This window comes from Cydia amplana, chromosome 15, assembly GCF_948474715.1.
Source record: "Cydia amplana chromosome 15, ilCydAmpl1.1, whole genome shotgun sequence".
Classification (NCBI taxonomy): Eukaryota; Metazoa; Arthropoda; class Insecta; order Lepidoptera; family Tortricidae; genus Cydia; species Cydia amplana.
In genome coordinates this window covers 15,811,090-15,829,313 of record NC_086083.1, presented here as the reverse complement: position 1 = coordinate 15,829,313, position 18,224 = coordinate 15,811,090, and the positions used below count along the sequence as shown (strand labels likewise).

Here is an 18,224-nt window from a genome sequence, read left to right as displayed (position 1 = left end):
AAATCACTAGTATCTATTTTTACAAAAACCTTTGCCTGCCTCATAGTAGTGCGAATGTGGAACGCTTATTTTCAGCAATTAATTTAATGAAAACAAATACTTACACGAAACAAGTGAAACACCACCTCCTTATAAGGTTTAACTTCACACAAAAAGTGCTAATAATAAAAACGACAGGCTATGAAGTGGAGATTACAGACCAACATTTGCAACTCTTCAACGCAAAAATTTACAGTAAACGGACTGATGGTAATGGTGACATTATCAGTAATGTCACCGCTGATGATAGTGACTCAATATTTTTTTAAATGTGCCTGTCGGTGTAAATTAAATTACAGTCAATAAAAGGCTCTCCCCGAACCCCACTCTCCAAGTGTTTCATTTATTGTTGTATGTAATAAAATAAATACACGGTTTAGTTTTAACTGATATCCAGAATTAGGGAAAATAAATGTACATTTGTACATATTTATTTATACAAAATTATGATTAGGTAACAAGGCATGGTACTCATGGTAGACCTAAATACGGATTTCTACGGATTATTAACCTAAGCCCTACGGATATTCAAAAATCCAATCTGGCAACACTGTGTAGGCATGATGTATTACAAACGTCATGTGGCATTTAAATAGGTAATAGAAAACACATTTAATTTTTATAAAACAATAGAATATCGACGGTACGACGACGACTCAATTGAAGAAATTATATTTGTTTGTAATTGTAAAATCTCAACTAAAATATCCCTCACGTAGGTAGTTCTCTACTATAAAAACCATGTTTTACCTCAATAAAGGATTCAGTATTCTACCGACTCTCGTAGTATTATTTACTCCCCGAACGTCGCACGTTTCATGGCGACCCTGCCAGTCGTACTGCTTCTCAGCAGTCCTGGGGCCTTACCACGATGTCTTTTTGCGATGCTATTTAGGACCTAAATTAAATTGCTAAGGGACGGATTTATGCGACTTGTGTAGCTCCGTCCTTTAGCAATTCAGTTTAGGTCCTAAACAGAATCGAAATAAGACACATGGTAAGGCCCCTGGTATTGGTGCAAAAATATTTATCAGTATTTTTATCCCAATATTTACCAAAAAAAATTTGCTTAAAAGCTGCACATTTTATATTATTTCTTGAAAAGACACAAGGAAAGCAATGTTGATAAACCAAAACCACTTGAACCAGTGATATCAAAACGAAATATTACCCTTTTTAACTTCCATTGCATAATATTGCTAGCGACATTAAGCCAGAATTTTAGTAACAAAAATATTAATTAACATAACTTAATTTATTTTAATTGGCTGAATAGGTAATTTGATACAAAACATTACTGGACGAATGACAACCACTTTAGACGAAACTAAGACAACAAGGGAATATCATACACTTACAGAGGAACCCCCTTTTCACATGATCCATCTTTCTCAACAAAAGAGAAATAAGGTACAATCAGTTGTACAGTAAAGCTTGTCTGCAACTGACCGTCAATAAATTCAATTTTATTTAGAAATTGTACAAAAAAATCACCCAATGGAAAGATTTCAACCAAAGTACCCAAACTCTGAAGTAAGATTCTATAAACACAAGAAACAATCGTGTTATTAAGAATATGAAGCAAGATTCTGACAGTCAGAATTCAATTAAAATAATTAGTAGACTACAAATAAACTAATCATAATTTAGTTGCATTTTTAAAACTGTATTTTTAACGAAATTTGGTGAATAAATTATCTCTCACTAAAACAATTGCCAAAAAAATTGTATTTTCATAAGATTTTTTTTGTGAATATTTTGAACTGAAATAATTGTCATAAAAATTGTTAGGTAATTCATTTTGTATTTTCACAATCTAGACTAGACTATAAAAGTAGAAAGCTACAAAAGGAAATTTTACCACAACCAAGGAGAAGAAGTAAATTTGACCCAACAAGAACCATAAACATCGAATAATAAAGACAAAACCTAAAAGACGAAGTTAACCAGATGTGAAAAACGGCAAAAATATCAATTTGATTATCATCGACAGGGTCACCACCACATAAGCAGTTGCTTTCAAAAAAAATTATATGCGAATATTGTTCAACTTAGAAATGGCCCTGCACAATCAAGTTTGTGTATTTTTTTTAATGCAAGGAATAGTTTTTGTATATCATTATTAACAAAGTGTGTATGTGTTTAATAAAAGTTTTCTACAGACATTACATCTTGATTATTTGGAATTCAAATCAATTTTATGCAAAGGATTAAAAAATAGAACCGGAATAATAGTCACTTTTAATACCGCCTAAATTGTTTCTTAAATCTCTCATAATGGAAATCATCAGTCGCTCTTTCACCTTTAGCTTTCTTAACAATTTTATCTACACTTTCATCTATAGCATTTGTAACAGTCTTTGGAGCCTCTGGCTTCTCAACTTTCCGTTTCTTTGCATCATCTATATTAAACCTATTGTGCTGTACAAAGTTTACAGCCATATTTGTTGGGACGAATTGTGAAGGGCCATCTTTTTTATTCCGTCGCTCCCATAACAGTTTCATTTTAGCTTCTTCCGTGGCCTCAATATTTTTAATTTTGGCATCAATGCCCAAGTCAACCTCGGGGATGCCGCTGAGCATTTGATTTGAGAGCATTTCTTCAGATCTGTGTGTGGAGGAGATACGGAGGTGCTCGGGCAGGGATAACAAGGCAGCTTCTTCAGGAGATAAATATTTGAGTGAGTCATTGTGTTCTGAATCTTTGTTATCATTGTTTCGTCCCTCTGCAACAAAAAAATATTTTTTGTAAATAAAATTAGTATAAAACAAAGCTTACAGAGTATAGGAAATCTTTCTACATCTGTGACTGTTACACACAGAAACTACAATACACAACTACACAACAAAAGAGAAATTGTTAAAAATCAATAACATCTTAATCTTACCTTTCCGTTTCGCTAGCTGCTCGTCAATATATTTCATCATTTCCTCATCTTCATCTCGTTTGTTGGTCTCGGCAGAAAACTGCGTCCCTATTCCAGTATCGTACGCATCATCCACCTGCTTCACTTTCCCACTTTTCAGCGCTTGCATATTTACCATGCCCCCCGCTTTCACCTTAAACGGATCCTTGCATGTCACTTCATCCTCTATGGTAACTTTCTGACCCGTGGCGAGCGCTATGACGCTGACCCCGTTGGGACGCTCTCGAAGCTTCTGTAGCTCCTTCGCCTCTTCTAATTTTGCCAATAACTGTTCTTCATCGTCGGATTCTTCGTCTTTAATACGCTGACGGAGGTTCCGCTTTTTAATTGGTTTAAATTTTACCTCGGGAGCCTCGCTTGTGGACTCCATTACGCCGGCCTCGTCTTGATTTCGATTCTACATTTAAATTAAATTATATTGACGTTGCTGTTAATCACTACAGGCAAATATTACGTAAACAAAACGTACGTTTAAGTTCAACAGAATTAATATACTTTATTTCACTTATCAAACAAGACAAGAAAGAGAAAAAGTAAAATGGTACAATGTATGGTGCACGCCTGATCTGATGGCTTGGGCGGTGGGAATGGGAAAAGAAAACAAAGGAAATTGGATTGAACGAATGAAATGAATGAAAGAAAAAAAAACTTTGGTAATGACCAACCACAACCATACCGAACCACACAGTACAGGCACACATAAAGCCATAACACACTGTAGCACCGCCCGCACCCATAAGTAAGAGTGAGAAAAAGATAAAAGATATATTTTACGGATGCGGGTGCGGCGCACTGTGACCTTGAACGATGCGGTAATGTGTTACGGCTTTGATAGGCACAACCAATCATTGATGTCCGAATACTTTTATCGTCGGTCGTATGTTCGTGTAGAGATGTCATTATAAAAGGCTTGACACACTACCGCATCGCACCAAAGTTGCGGTGCGGTAGAGTCTTATAATCGATTTAGACTCTCGCGCGAGCCACGAGACGAGCCGCAAGCCGAGCCACGAGACGAGAGTGTAAGCGGTGGGCTCGCGGCTCGTCTCGTGGCTCGCAAGCTCGTCGAGCTAATATAATTTAAACACTAACGGCACGGCATAAGGTTTATAACCGAATGACAAGCCGAACGCGAATGTAAGCGGTGGACTCGCGTCTCGTGGCGCGGCTCGCGGCTCGTCTCGTGGCTCGCGCGAGAGTCTAAACCGAGTGTTATGACTATTATTTTAAATCTTGACAGTAGGCATGGCTGTGACCAAAGAGTAAAGTAAGTATTGGCTGTGACATTGCTTTGACAGAAAGAAGATAACAAATCTAAAAAACCGATAAGGAAAGGAAACAAACTTTGACCTTCGTAATGTATTTACTTCAATATAAGTTGTTGTTAAATGGTGAAAGACTCTATAAGGACGGGGTATTTCACAAGAATTGGTTGTTCCTGTGATAACAAGCATACAAAATGCCAAACGTTATTATTCTTCAATCGCCGCCACCAAAGTTAGAAGATGTACAAAAGAAAGTGTTTAGCGCCGGAGCTTTAGAGTTTCTGGCTAATTTACACAAGGAGTTCGATGAAGAAATCAACCATTTGTATGAGAATCGCCAAAAAAGGGCGGTGGAGTTACAATCATGTCCAAAACTGGACTTTAAGAAATCGCCTGAGAGGATGGACAGATCGTGGACTATTGCACCGTTGCCGTTGAGACTTCAGTAAGTACAACTTAAATAAGTAACTAACTAATGAAATCATGTTATGTATTATGCCATTACTCTTGTGAGGATTTTTTCACTTTTTTTTTGTGGTGTATCTTATGTATGTACTATATATTATAACCTCCATAGAATACTCATTTAATCATTAGGTTCGCAGTATTGTGAGATGAACATGAATATCCTGATATACCTATAAATAAGTAAAACCATAAATTTTGATAATTAAAACAACAATATTATCTCTCTAGAAACCGTCATTTAGATCTCGGGGATGTATCCCCCACCAATACATCACATTTTGTGTCCGCTCTTAAAACCAACGTCCAAGGCATACAAGTGGACTTTGATGATGGACATTGTCCGACATGGCGCAACCAGCTGATAGGCTACCAGAACATCTACCTGGCGGTGAACGGGAAACTGCAAGGAGCTCCGATGAGCATCAGTATGTGCCCTGTGCTTATGCTGAGGCCGAGGGCTTGGAATATCATTGAACATAATATTCTGGTAAGTGTTGCATTTATAAAATAAATATTTGCAGTTAGTTTTTTCTTTCCCATATAGTTAAAAAAATAGTAAGATGTATTTTTTAACAATATTTCTTATGTATATTATTGTGTATATTGTTGTATATTACTTAGTGGCTAACATGCATGCATGAATAGTAAATCTCTCATACAATATAAAAACTAGGTATGCTTAAATCCGTACTGGGCGGGAAGAAGTTGATAAGTCGAGATATTTTATTGAAGAAATTTGAACTTAAAATTAAATTGCATAAGGTTCAAATTTCTTCAATTTTTTCCTGCGAGTTATCAACTTCTTCCCGCCCAGTACAGAAATAATTCTGGCTCTTTTAATTTACTGATTTAAGTTGTAATGGTACAATATAACACAAAATGAGCCTGTAAGAAAGTTAAACACAATTAAAAAAATCATATTATTTTCAGATTGACGGCAAAGAAGCAATAGGACCGCTTGTAGACTTCGCAATCCTCATGTACCACAACGCCAAAAAGCTTCACGAAGCCAACAGCGGACCATACTTCTATCTATCCAAACTAGAGGGCGCTGGGGAAGCCAAGCTATGGAATAGCATATTCGTTTGGGCGCAGAAACAGTTGGATATTCCTCAAGGAACTATCAAGGCGTGTGTTTTGATCGAGAATATCGTTTCGACATTTGAAATGGAGGAAATTCTTTACGCCCTGAGGGAACATTCTTTGGGACTAAATTGTGGTATCTGGGACTATTGTGCGTCAATTATTAGTAAATTCGGTAAGTATATTTAAGCTTTTAGTTTCACTTGTAGAAGATTTTTTCTTAACTATTTTAATTTTAAATGTTTGCAGTTAAAATTGTTTAAACAGCTTTGATCGGTTTTAGAGCAGTGTACTGGAACACTTATCACATACATGTAACAATTTTTTTAAGCACTCTACAAAAAATTGGTGGAAACTACTAAAACTACTGGCAGGCGTGGCTCATTCCGCGATTTCGTCGCGTCGCTTCAAGTACATGCGGCCCACACCAATTTTGGTGTCTAACAGTAGTACGCTTGCGCTCATATCTCGATTTGTAATGTGGTGAATGTCCACTTTTAGTGTTTAGCAGTAACGCTTTGGTTTACTGCGACATAAACGCATATTGCTTGTGTCAGCGCAACCTAACGTGTATATATAGGCAGGCATTTAGAGAATAAACGTTCAGAATGTTCTTATACTAGCACACATAAGGTGTTTAACTTCCACTAACTCCTCACCCGACTCTGCTCGTCAATATACTTGCCATAGAAGAAACATATAATATCTGATGCATTCTGAACGTTTATTCTCTAAATGCCTGCCTATATATACACGTTAGGTTGCGCTGACACAAGCAATATGCGTTTATGTCGCAGTAAACCAAAGCGTTACTGCTAAACACTAAAAGTGGACATTCACCACATTACACCTCCCCCGAAAGTTCCTCTCAGATTCTCTCGTAGACGCGTTTTGTTACTTTTTGTTAGAGAGTGAACCTTCTGTATTGTATCCATATTATTTATTACGTGGCAGTGGTATTAACTGAGAATTAAATACCACTAGGAACACGTGAGAAAAAAAAATCGCAATTAAGCCACTGGTAACTTTACTAATGTTATTTCAATTGCAGGCAGTCGCAAAGAATTCCTGCTCCCCGACCGTAACAAGTACGTGAACATGTCCCGGCACTTCCTGAGCTGCTACCTGCGCCTCGTGGTGGGCGCGTGCCACGCGCGCGGGGCGCCCGCCACGGGGGGCATGGCCGCCTCCATGCTCAAGCCTGGCGCCACAGCCCAGGACAGAGAGTGAGTGTTTATTATACAGTAACAAGTACGTGAACATGTCCCGGCACTTCCTGAGCTGCTACCTGCGCCTCGTGGTGGGCGCGTGCCACGCGCGCGGGGCGCCCGCCACGGGGGGCATGGCCGCCTCCATGCTCAAGCCTGGCGCCACAGCCCAGGACAGAGAGTGAGTGTTTATTATACAGTAACAAGTACGTGAACATGTCCCGGCACTTCCTGAGCTGCTACCTGCGCCTCGTGGTGGGCGCGTGCCACGCGCGCGGGGCGCCCGCCACGGGGGGCATGGCCGCCTCCATGCTCAAGCCTGGCGCCACAGCCCAGGACAGAGAGTGAGTGTTTATTATACAGTAACAAGTACGTGAACATGTCCCGGCACTTCCTGAGCTGCTACCTGCGCCTCGTGGTGGGCGCGTGCCACGCGCGCGGGGCGCCCGCCACGGGGGGCATGGCCGCCTCCATGCTCAAGCCTGGCGCCACAGCCCAGGACAGAGAGTGAGTGTTTATTATACAGTAACAAGTACGTGAACATGTCCCGGCACTTCCTGAGCTGCTACCTGCGCCTCGTGGTGGGCGCGTGCCACGCGCGCGGGGCGCCCGCCACGGGGGGCATGGCCGCCTCCATGCTCAAGCCTGGCGCCACAGCCCAGGACAGAGAGTGAGTGTTTATTATACAGTAACAAGTACGTGAACATGTCCCGGCACTTCCTGAGCTGCTACCTGCGCCTCGTGGTGGGCGCGTGCCACGCGCGCGGGGCGCCCGCCACGGGGGGCATGGCCGCCTCCATGCTCAAGCCTGGCGCCACAGCCCAGGACAGAGAGTGAGTGTTTATTATACAGTAACAAGTACGTGAACATGTCCCGGCACTTCCTGAGCTGCTACCTGCGCCTCGTGGTGGGCGCGTGCCACGCGCGCGGGGCGCCCGCCACGGGGGGCATGGCCGCCTCCATGCTCAAGCCTGGCGCCACAGCCCAGGACAGAGAGTGAGTGTTTATTATACAGTAACAAGTACGTGAACATGTCCCGGCACTTCCTGAGCTGCTACCTGCGCCTCGTGGTGGGCGCGTGCCACGCGCGCGGGGCGCCCGCCACGGGGGGCATGGCCGCCTCCATGCTCAAGCCTGGCGCCACAGCCCAGGACAGAGAGTGAGTGTTTATTATACAGTAACAAGTACGTGAACATGTCCCGGCACTTCCTGAGCTGCTACCTGCGCCTCGTGGTGGGCGCGTGCCACGCGCGCGGGGCGCCCGCCACGGGGGGCATGGCCGCCTCCATGCTCAAGCCTGGCGCCACAGCCCAGGACAGAGAGTGAGTGTTTATTATACAGTAACAAGTACGTGAACATGTCCCGGCACTTCCTGAGCTGCTACCTGCGCCTCGTGGTGGGCGCGTGCCACGCGCGCGGGGCGCCCGCCACGGGGGGCATGGCCGCCTCCATGCTCAAGCCTGGCGCCACAGCCCAGGACAGAGAGTGAGTGTTTATTATACAGTAACAAGTACGTGAACATGTCCCGGCACTTCCTGAGCTGCTACCTGCGCCTCGTGGTGGGCGCGTGCCACGCGCGCGGGGCGCCCGCCACGGGGGGCATGGCCGCCTCCATGCTCAAGCCTGGCGCCACAGCCCAGGACAGAGAGTGAGTGTTTATTATACAGTAACAAGTACGTGAACATGTCCCGGCACTTCCTGAGCTGCTACCTGCGCCTCGTGGTGGGCGCGTGCCACGCGCGCGGGGCGCCCGCCACGGGGGGCATGGCCGCCTCCATGCTCAAGCCTGGCGCCACAGCCCAGGACAGAGAGTGAGTGTTTATTATACAGTAACAAGTACGTGAACATGTCCCGGCACTTCCTGAGCTGCTACCTGCGCCTCGTGGTGGGCGCGTGCCACGCGCGCGGGGCGCCCGCCACGGGGGGCATGGCCGCCTCCATGCTCAAGCCTGGCGCCACAGCCCAGGACAGAGAGTGAGTGTTTATTATACAGTAACAAGTACGTGAACATGTCCCGGCACTTCCTGAGCTGCTACCTGCGCCTCGTGGTGGGCGCGTGCCACGCGCGCGGGGCGCCCGCCACGGGGGGCATGGCCGCCTCCATGCTCAAGCCTGGCGCCACAGCCCAGGACAGAGAGTGAGTGTTTATTATACAGTAACAAGTACGTGAACATGTCCCGGCACTTCCTGAGCTGCTACCTGCGCCTCGTGGTGGGCGCGTGCCACGCGCGCGGGGCGCCCGCCACGGGGGGCATGGCCGCCTCCATGCTCAAGCTTGGCGCCACAGCCCAGGATAGAGAGTGAGTGTTTATTATTTTATTTATTTATTCAGAGAATGTAGTGGTGTAAGTAATTCTACACTACTACATTATTACTTTATCTCACTACAGGGGTGACATAGTCACTGTGTGACAAAACCCCTTTAAAATTAAGATTTAAAAAAATATATATATTCAGAGCCCACTGTGTCCCACTGCTGGGCAAAGGCCTCCCCCCTCTTTTTCCACTCGTCTCTGCTTAGTGCTATATCTGGCCAGCCTCTCAAAAGGAGTCCAATAGTTACCTTAGGGCCACTTGCACCATTTACTAACCCAGGGTTAACCGGTTAAACCCTGGAGTTACCATGGCTACCAGTACAATTTGACATTTGGGTTAACGGTTTAACCGCTTAACCTCGGGTTAGTGCGATGGTGCAAGTGGCCCTTAGACTCGTGGAGCTCCCACTCCGTGGCTAACTTGGCCCACAAGTCGTCCGACATTCGGCAGACATGACCAGCCCAGTCCCATTTCAACTTAGCCGCTTTCCGATCTACGTCTGTTATTTGAGTCTTAGAGCTCGGCGTGATGTTTTGGACTCGATCCCTTAATTTTACACCTAATATGTAACCAGTTTATTATACAGTAACAAATCCGTGAACATGTCTCGTGTTGTAAAATCCTCGCTGACCACCCATCGGGGCCCCGCCACGTGACAGCTTTTGCGCAAATCCGCGGCGCCACTTTACTACTTTTCGCGTTTTCGCTGGCAGCACTTTAAGGAGTAAGGGATTTGTGGCTCGGAAATAATTTCAAATATAATAGTACGAATTATTAGTGACAATGAAACCAAGGGTATGACGAATGTTAACGAATTCCTTAACGTATTGTTTACAAGTTTTGGTTTATACATAACTAGCGAAAGCGACCCGCCCCGGCATCGCACGGGTTAACAAATTATAGGTACATAAACCTTCCTCTTGAATCACTCTATCTATTAAAAAAAAACCATTTCAAAATCCGTTGCGTAGTTTTAAAGATCTAAGCATACAATACATACAGACAGACAGCGGGAAACGATTTTGTTGTATACAATGTAGTGATTATTTGCATGGTGGTTAATGTTCTATTGAAATCGTAAATCGCACAATTTTAATGACAATTCATTGACCACAAAACATATTTGAGCTGCCGAATTTCTTAGATTTGTACAATCAATAACCCTTTACTCTTAACACATTCATTGCCACCCAGTCAAACAAGACATCCGCGCCAGGCCACAACAATTTCTTCATATAAAGCTGTAGTACCACGATCCCGACTATCGGGTCGTCCGGCCTGGGAACGAAATCATAAAATACCCGATAGTCGGCTTTTCGGCACCGAATGTGTTAAAGATGCCTAATCATAATAGGCTACATGACTAATTTTCATTCATGGTATCAATCGATCGGGTTTGTTTGTAGGATCAAATGTCTATATGGGACCCATTGCATTAAAGTAACACAAAAGTCAGAAATTGTAGTCAAAGGCCGACAGTCGCACTTCACTCGCGAAACGCTCTTAACCCTTTGACCGCCGTTGGCATGTATACAAGACAACGATAGAACGATACACTGGCGCCGCTGTCTTGTATACAAGACAAAAATTCAACCGCTCGGTAAATGTGGAAAAAATATCAATTATATTTTTTTTACAATCATGTTCATGTTTTAGGTCCTTGTTTAAAAAAAAAATTGCATTTATTGCAGCTATAGAAATCCATTCTTTTATTATAAGGCTCTCAAAAAAATTGCTCCAGATTTCAACGTTTTTCTTGTTCCTCGTCGCCGTTGTCCTGTATACAAGACAGCTAGGGATGGGAATGTTAACTCGATATGAGAATATTCAAAATAAATATCAAATCGCAAATCTGGTTTTATTTAAGCATTTGAACACTTGTTAAATGCTAATTGGTGGTAACTAGTAACTAGAATACGTAAAGCGAGACCAGAGAGACAGGCATTAACTATAGCTGAAGTTCAGGGAGCTTCTTCAGCTGTTGATAGTAGAGTCAGACAAGTAAATCTGTCCTTGTGGTTTATTTGCAGAACAAAAGATTCATTTTAAAATGATAGTGTAGTGGGGAGTGATACCCTGCAGTGACCGCTTCGCACAAGAATGGTAGGTACAGGCGGACGCTAGGACTATATAGTCAGTGTCGCCTAACTATGAGAATGTTATATATTTGAAATTGACGAAAAATTGTCATGGTAGGGAGGATGTAATACGAAAACTGATAAGCTCATCTAAGGAACATGTCGTATGTGAAACATGCATACCCGAACGTTTCCGATCCCCACCCTTTTCTAATATTATTGTTCTTCACTCATTGACAATTCAATTAACCCACGTGCAATTTTCCCCAATGCAATTCCGGTACTTACATTTATATTATCGACACACGATGCGCGGCTCTAACGTTACGCTTATAAAGTTTACGTACCGACAAGCGCTTACGCCGTTGACCTAGAGACTATTATTACTTAATCCGCGCGGAAACAGTCCTTGTCGATCTGCACTGCGGACAGTCCATGCGCGCCGTTGTCTTGTATAAACGACTTCTTGTACAGCCTAGTGCGGTGATATTACGTCATGAATCGATATTGTTTAGTGGTTGTTTTTAATGATAAAGACCTTTATTTTTAACATTGTCGTGTGTAAAAAATATGTTAATTTTGGGCATTTTCGAAATAAATTAAAGTTGGATAAGAACAAAGCCAAATTGAGAAGATTTTTACCATAAATTGTAAATATCGATATCACTATTTACAATCCCTAAACTTTTTATTAGTTGTTTACTTAAAATTTGCTCTGGCGTGTGAGTGAGCGTCTTTGCGGACTTGGTCCGGCGGCCAAAAGGTTAACAAAACGATTAATGAACGTGACGTCAAGGTCTCTGCTGTGAGCCCATATTGTCGTATGGACAAAACAAGAAAATTGCGTTTTCGTCGGTGAAATATTGCGTTTATGTATATAATTGCTATACAATATTTTTTTGGATAAAATGTAAGAAATCGAATGGTACCCTTACTTTTATCGTTTTTGGAAGTAAAAAAAAACTTACATTTTCAAACTTTTAGGTCCTGTATTTTTGTAACATTTCCATATTTTATTTTAATATCCACATTATTGTGATAAATTGCTTGTTTGCTATCTATTTTACTAGATTTTGTTATAAAATTCAACATGTGTCATCATCCCTATTGTTTTTATTTGTTTAGATCCAAGGAGATAATAAACAAAATTTTGGAGTCGAAGATTAAAGAGATCGAGGCAGGAGTCGACGGGTTCATGGTGTATGACTCGAGAGTTGTGCCCTTCGTTAATGAGGTAATATATATTTTCACCTCAGCAGCTCGAACAAGGGTACTTTGCTACTTAAAAACAGTGAGCAAAATCGCATTTTGCTCACTGAGTGGGACAAAATGAGCAAAATGCGATTTTGCTCACTGTTTTTAAGTAGCAAAGTACCCTTGTTCGAGCTCCTGAGGTGAAAATTTAATTGTTGGTATATCTTAAGAAAACATGAGTGAATAGAGGTAAGTGATGAAGAAGGAATACATTTTTCGGGTTCTCTAATATGTTCTCACTGCTGAGGTGAAAAATGTTGTGTACTACACGAGATCAAAGTTATTTACATCTCGTGCGCTTTTGAGTCCCTTACTACGCTCAAGATTCTAAATTAGATTCACTCGCTACGCTCGTGAATCTAGTATAGAATCTTTCGCTTGCACGGGACTCAAAATAAGCACTCGAAGAAATATCAAACTTTGATCTCTTGTTGTACAAATAACTATTTTAGGGTCCCGCAAAAGGAAAAAAATCTTATTATTATTATTATTCCGTTTTAGACAGGCAGCTGATGCTGGTGCGTCTAAAATAGTCTACATCATAGTTTACTTAGCACGATTTCACTGTTTAGATAGTTTGTCGAGTCTATTTTTAAATTGATTCACACTTGTAGAGATGGAACCCTTATAGGATTATTCGTGCGTCTGTCTGTCCGACTTTCCCCCCTGCTTTATCTCCGAAACTACTGGGTCTAAAATATTGAAAAAATACACAAAATAGATCTTTATATATATATGACCGGAGAACCTATTAGAAATGTGCAGTCAAGCGTGAGTCGGGCTTAATTACTTAGTTTTTAATCCGACCCCTACGGGTTTTTTAAAGTCACTTCATTCGCGTTTCACATAATTTTTTTTAATAAAAAATTGGGTAATGTACGGAACCCTTGGAACACGAGTCCGACTCGCACTTGACCGGTTTTTTTATAGTGACAATCTTGACACAAATCGACCCAGTGACAGACAACGAAATATACATAAGTATGTAGGTACTTATATAATAATACAAACCGTATTACAAACACAAAATCTAGGGATATAAACCATGATTCATAAAATTAGAAATAGGGTAAATGTGTAACCAAGGTTACCTATCAATTAATTTTTTATAGCTAAACTTGTTAAGGTTTAAATGGTTCTTGTGCCCACTGAATTATTATGTAGGTAGTTTTTGCTTGAGTTGTAATAAGGAAATGATTTGCCTTTCAATGTAATTTGGACAACTTTATTTACTTAGTTATAGAACTAGTTATAGTTATAAAGATATAGAACTTAATTTACGATTTCCACCAACCGACATTTTCGACAAATGAAACATCGGACAAATATTCTGGTTTTTATTTCAAATATTCTTCATATAAATGAATAAAACCGGTAATTAAATAAAAATTTAAATTTCATTTATTATCAAGCAACTAAGGCCCATAGATACATACCTTACAAACTAACATACCTACATACAATAATGTAAAATGTAATTACCTACTAACATTTTTATGGGTATGTATGTCTGAAATAAATAAATGAATTGATTAATAAAAATCTTACTTAATTTATATTATTTCGGCGACACGGTGGTTTTCTGTTGTGTCGCATGTTCCGTAGGATTTGGCAGATAATATTGGGTCGCGTTTAATTTTACTAACTTTCTCAGCTCTGGAACAAAACCAGCTCAACACCAAACCAGATATCCAAGCAGCTATCCCTAACCATAACTGCCGAGGACCTTCTAACCATACCCAGCGGGGGGGTCACCATACAAGGCTTGAAACACAACGTGGCGGTCTCCATACTGTTTATATACCACTGGTTGGCTGGCGTTGGACATTTCTTCTATAGTGGCAATGTGGAAGATTCGGCCACTGCGGAGATCTCTAGAACGCAGATTTGGCAGTGGATTCGGTTTGCGGTAAGTGAATTTAAAAATATGACGTTTTAACCAAAAGATTGTCGGTTCACTGTAATAGCGACTTATAGAACCGACTAGGTAACTGCTTGATATGATAACGTGGCTGTCTCCATACTGTTTATATACCACTGGTTGGCTGGCGTTGGAAATTTCTTCTATAGTGGCAGTGTGGAAGATTCGGCCACTGCGGAGATCTCTAGAACGCAGATCTGGCAGTGGATTCGGTTTGCGGTAAGTGAAATAAAAAATGTGACGTTTTGACCAAAAGATTGTCGGTTCACTGTAATAGCGACTTATAGAACCGACTAGGTAACTGCTTGATATGATAACGTGGCTGTCTCCATACTGTTTATATACCACTGGTTGGCTGGCGTTGGAAATTTCTTCTATAGTGGCAATGTGGAAGATTCGGCCACTGCGGAGATCTCTAGAACGCAGATATGGCAGTGGATTCGGTTTGCGGTAAGTGAAGTTAAAAATAACCAAAAGATTGTCGGTTCACTGTAATAGCGACTTATAGAACCGACTAGATAACTGCTTGATATGATAACGTGGCTGTCTCCATACTGTTTATATACCACTGGTTGGCTGGCGTTGGACATTTCTTCTATAGTGGCAATGTGGAAGATTCGGCCACTGCGGAGATCTCTAGAACGCAGATCTGGCAGTGGATTCGGTTTGCGGTAAGTGAAGTTAAAAATATAACGTTTTAATTAAAAGATTGCCGGTGTCACTGTAATAGTAACTTATAGAACCGACTAGGTAACTGCTTGATATGACAACGTGGCAGTCTCCATACTGTTTATATACCACTGGTTGGCTGGCGTTGGACATTTCTTCTATAATGGCAATGTGGAAGATTCGGCCACTGCGGAGATCTCTAGAACGCAGATTTGGCAGTGGATTCGGTTTGCGGTAAGTGAATTTAAAAATATGACGTTTTAACCAAAAGATTGTCGGTTCACTGTAATAGCGACTTATAGAACCGACTAGGTAACTGCTTGATATGATAACGTGGCTGTCTCCATACTGTTTATATACCACTGGTTGGCTGGCGTTGGAAATTTCTTCTATAGTGGCAGTGTGGAAGATTCGGCCACTGCGGAGATCTCTAGAACGCAGATTTGGCAGTGGATTCGTTTTGCGGTAAGTGAAATTAAATTAAGAGCCAACAGGAGTGGTCATTTCTCCATACAAACGTACTCGACTGTTTCCTCCGTGGGTATTGAAGCTAGAGCAATGATTTTTTCAACACAGATTAATATTGTCAATATCTGTGTCGGACCGTTTAGCTTTTTTTGATATTTTTGTTTTTTAAGGCGCTAGAGCCCTTCAATAATGGCCAAAATGGCCTAATTGACTTTGCCGCAATGAGAGGCGTGGTATTCAAAACTGATATCAATTAGTCAAAAAAGCAAAACGGTCCGACACAGATGATTTCATAATCATTTAGATTTCCAAATTTGGTTACGATTGCTTAAGTTTTGGAGGAGGAAACAGTCGAGTACGAAACCTCGATTTTTGAGATTTTTACGCAGGATTTTTCGCCTTGTCCTTATCGCACTAGTTTTACGAGCCGCTTCCGTTAGCGAGACGGGTATATTATATTTACCTAGAATATTTAAATCTAAGCTCCTGTTTGTCTTAAACGCGACGTTTTGACAAAAATTGTTGCACCAAACTGCCACCTGCCAAAACGTGGAGTGGCAAAATTTCGCGTGTAATTTTCGTACCTTTTAACCTCTTACCTCTTGTCTGTGTATGATAAGGATTTTGACTGAATTTTTAGTCATATGTTTGCATTTTTTTCTGATCTATGCAACACTAACGAAGTTTGACCCCACAATTACAGCACTAAAGAAATTTGACCACTAAAGTGTCATTCAATAGAACTTGCTAACTATGTAAACAAACCGCCATACTAAAATTGACACTGAATGTCAATTTACTAGTAACTTTTGTTTACATAGTTAGCAAGTTCTATTGAATGACACTTTACACTATACATGAAATGTTAAAGGTTAAAATTGAATAATTAATTAACGTCAAATATAGCTAAGGGGGACGAAGGGAACAAAAATAGGCAAAATATACCCTACCCGAGACTAAAGTTTTATTTTCCTTTCAGCCATTCCTAGAAGACGACCCGACGAAGCAAGTGACAGCTAATCTGGTAGAAAAGACCGCCGCGAGTTTCGCTGCGCACGCGCACAAGAACCTCTGCCGATCTAACGCTGAGAAGAAGAGGCTCACGGCAGCGAGGTAACTAGATATACTTACTTTACTCTTTGAACTAGATAAGCTATATTTTTATATACTTACGGTAGATGTCGCTAGAGTCCGTCTAAGCTTTGCACCGACTTGAATAGATCAAAGTGAGTCATTATAAACTTCATATTTTCAAAGAAATTGAACACTAAGGGCTCATTTAGACGGCGCACGACGCACGAACTCGTATACGATTTTAGTTAGATTGCGGACCATTGAGGTTACATCAATTCAGCCGACCGATCAAATGACGCAATGTAATGAAACTCGCATGCGTCTCGCACCGTCTAAATGAGCCCTAATTATGACATTTCCACACTTTGTTCTAAACGCCATGTAGCGCTAGCTTGATCCGACTCTATTCGGCTTCCTAAGGCGTGTAACCAAAAAGGAAGGAATGGAAAAATTCGCAGGCGTCTGGTTATGTTTGGTAGCTTAGTTGGTTAGAGATCGGACCGGTGTTCCGGGAGGTGAGTTCGAATCTTGCCCGAAGCGGTGATGTCCATTTTATCGTTTAATTTTAAAATGTGTGATATCGCTCGCAAACGAATCAGCGGGCTCAGCACGGTTTCATTTTTATCGGCTATCACTATACCCGTCACTTTCGCACTTACATACTTGTTAGAACGTGACAGGCATGGTGATAAACGATAAAAATGCTACCGTGCTACTAGGGCTGTTTGATATAAAATTAGTAAATGTATGTTCAAACGTCGTTTAAACGTCAAAACTTCTATGACATTATGACGTTTAAATAACACTTGCAGAGTCTGGCTTATAAAAATAGCTGCCAACTTAGCTTGGTCTAACTCTATTTTTTTTTTTACTTTTACAGTACCTACATAATATCACTTCACTGCATACTTGCATAGTATAAAACAAAGTCGCTTTCCGCTGTCTGTCTGTCCCTAGGTATGCTTAGATCTTTAAAACTACGCAACGGAATTTGATGCGGTTTTTTTAAATAGATAGAGTGATTCAAGAGCGTTTATGTATAATTTGTTAACCCGTGCGAAGCCGGGGCGGGTCGCTAGTAAAGTTAAATTTAAAAACACCATTTGTTTACACGAATGGCACAGGTACATGTGCATGGAGTTGTTTTTGGCGCGGAACCCGCCGGAGTTCATCACAAGCTTCCTGAACGACAACCACAAGTTCAGGACGTTACATAACAAGGCGCTGCTGAGCAACCTCTAACACACTGGTCGGCAACCTTTTTCCATCCACGGACCCCTAGGGAATCAAGCAAGTAGGGTTTGCAATCCGGATCCGAAATGTATTAAATTATCCGGATCTGGATCCGGATCCGCGGATCTTGATCCGGATCCGCGGATCTTCCCATACATTTTAGATCCGTCGTGCAAACCCTAAGCACAAGTCCAAGGACCTTTAGGCATTGAGGTATATAA

At 41.6% G+C, this 18,224-nt stretch overlaps 3 protein-coding genes across 3 annotated transcripts in view; 1 reads left to right on the top strand and 2 right to left on the bottom strand.

The window, feature by feature from the left end:
• The window catches only part of LOC134654661 (zinc finger BED domain-containing protein 4-like), a 1,082,235-nt gene that overhangs the window by 799,128 nt on the left and 264,883 nt on the right, over positions 1 to 18,224 (bottom strand). The window lies entirely within an intron of this gene.
• On the bottom strand, positions 2,279 to 3,364 carry LOC134654644 (splicing factor C9orf78). Its single transcript, XM_063510113.1, has 2 exons — positions 2,928 to 3,364; positions 2,279 to 2,765 (listed from the first exon to the last, which is right to left on the bottom strand). The coding sequence occupies exons 1-2, from the start codon at positions 3,334 to 3,336 to the stop codon at positions 2,281 to 2,283; spliced, it is 894 nt and encodes a 297-aa protein (XP_063366183.1). The 5' UTR covers positions 3,337 to 3,364; the 3' UTR covers positions 2,279 to 2,280.
• LOC134654643 (malate synthase-like) lies at positions 4,305 to 18,012 on the top strand. Its single transcript, XM_063510112.1, has 8 exons — positions 4,305 to 4,676; positions 4,928 to 5,186; positions 5,630 to 5,957; positions 6,834 to 7,008; positions 12,510 to 12,618; positions 14,293 to 14,547; positions 16,676 to 16,809; positions 17,895 to 18,012. The coding sequence occupies exons 1-8, from the start codon at positions 4,426 to 4,428 to the stop codon at positions 18,010 to 18,012; spliced, it is 1,629 nt and encodes a 542-aa protein (XP_063366182.1). The 5' UTR covers positions 4,305 to 4,425.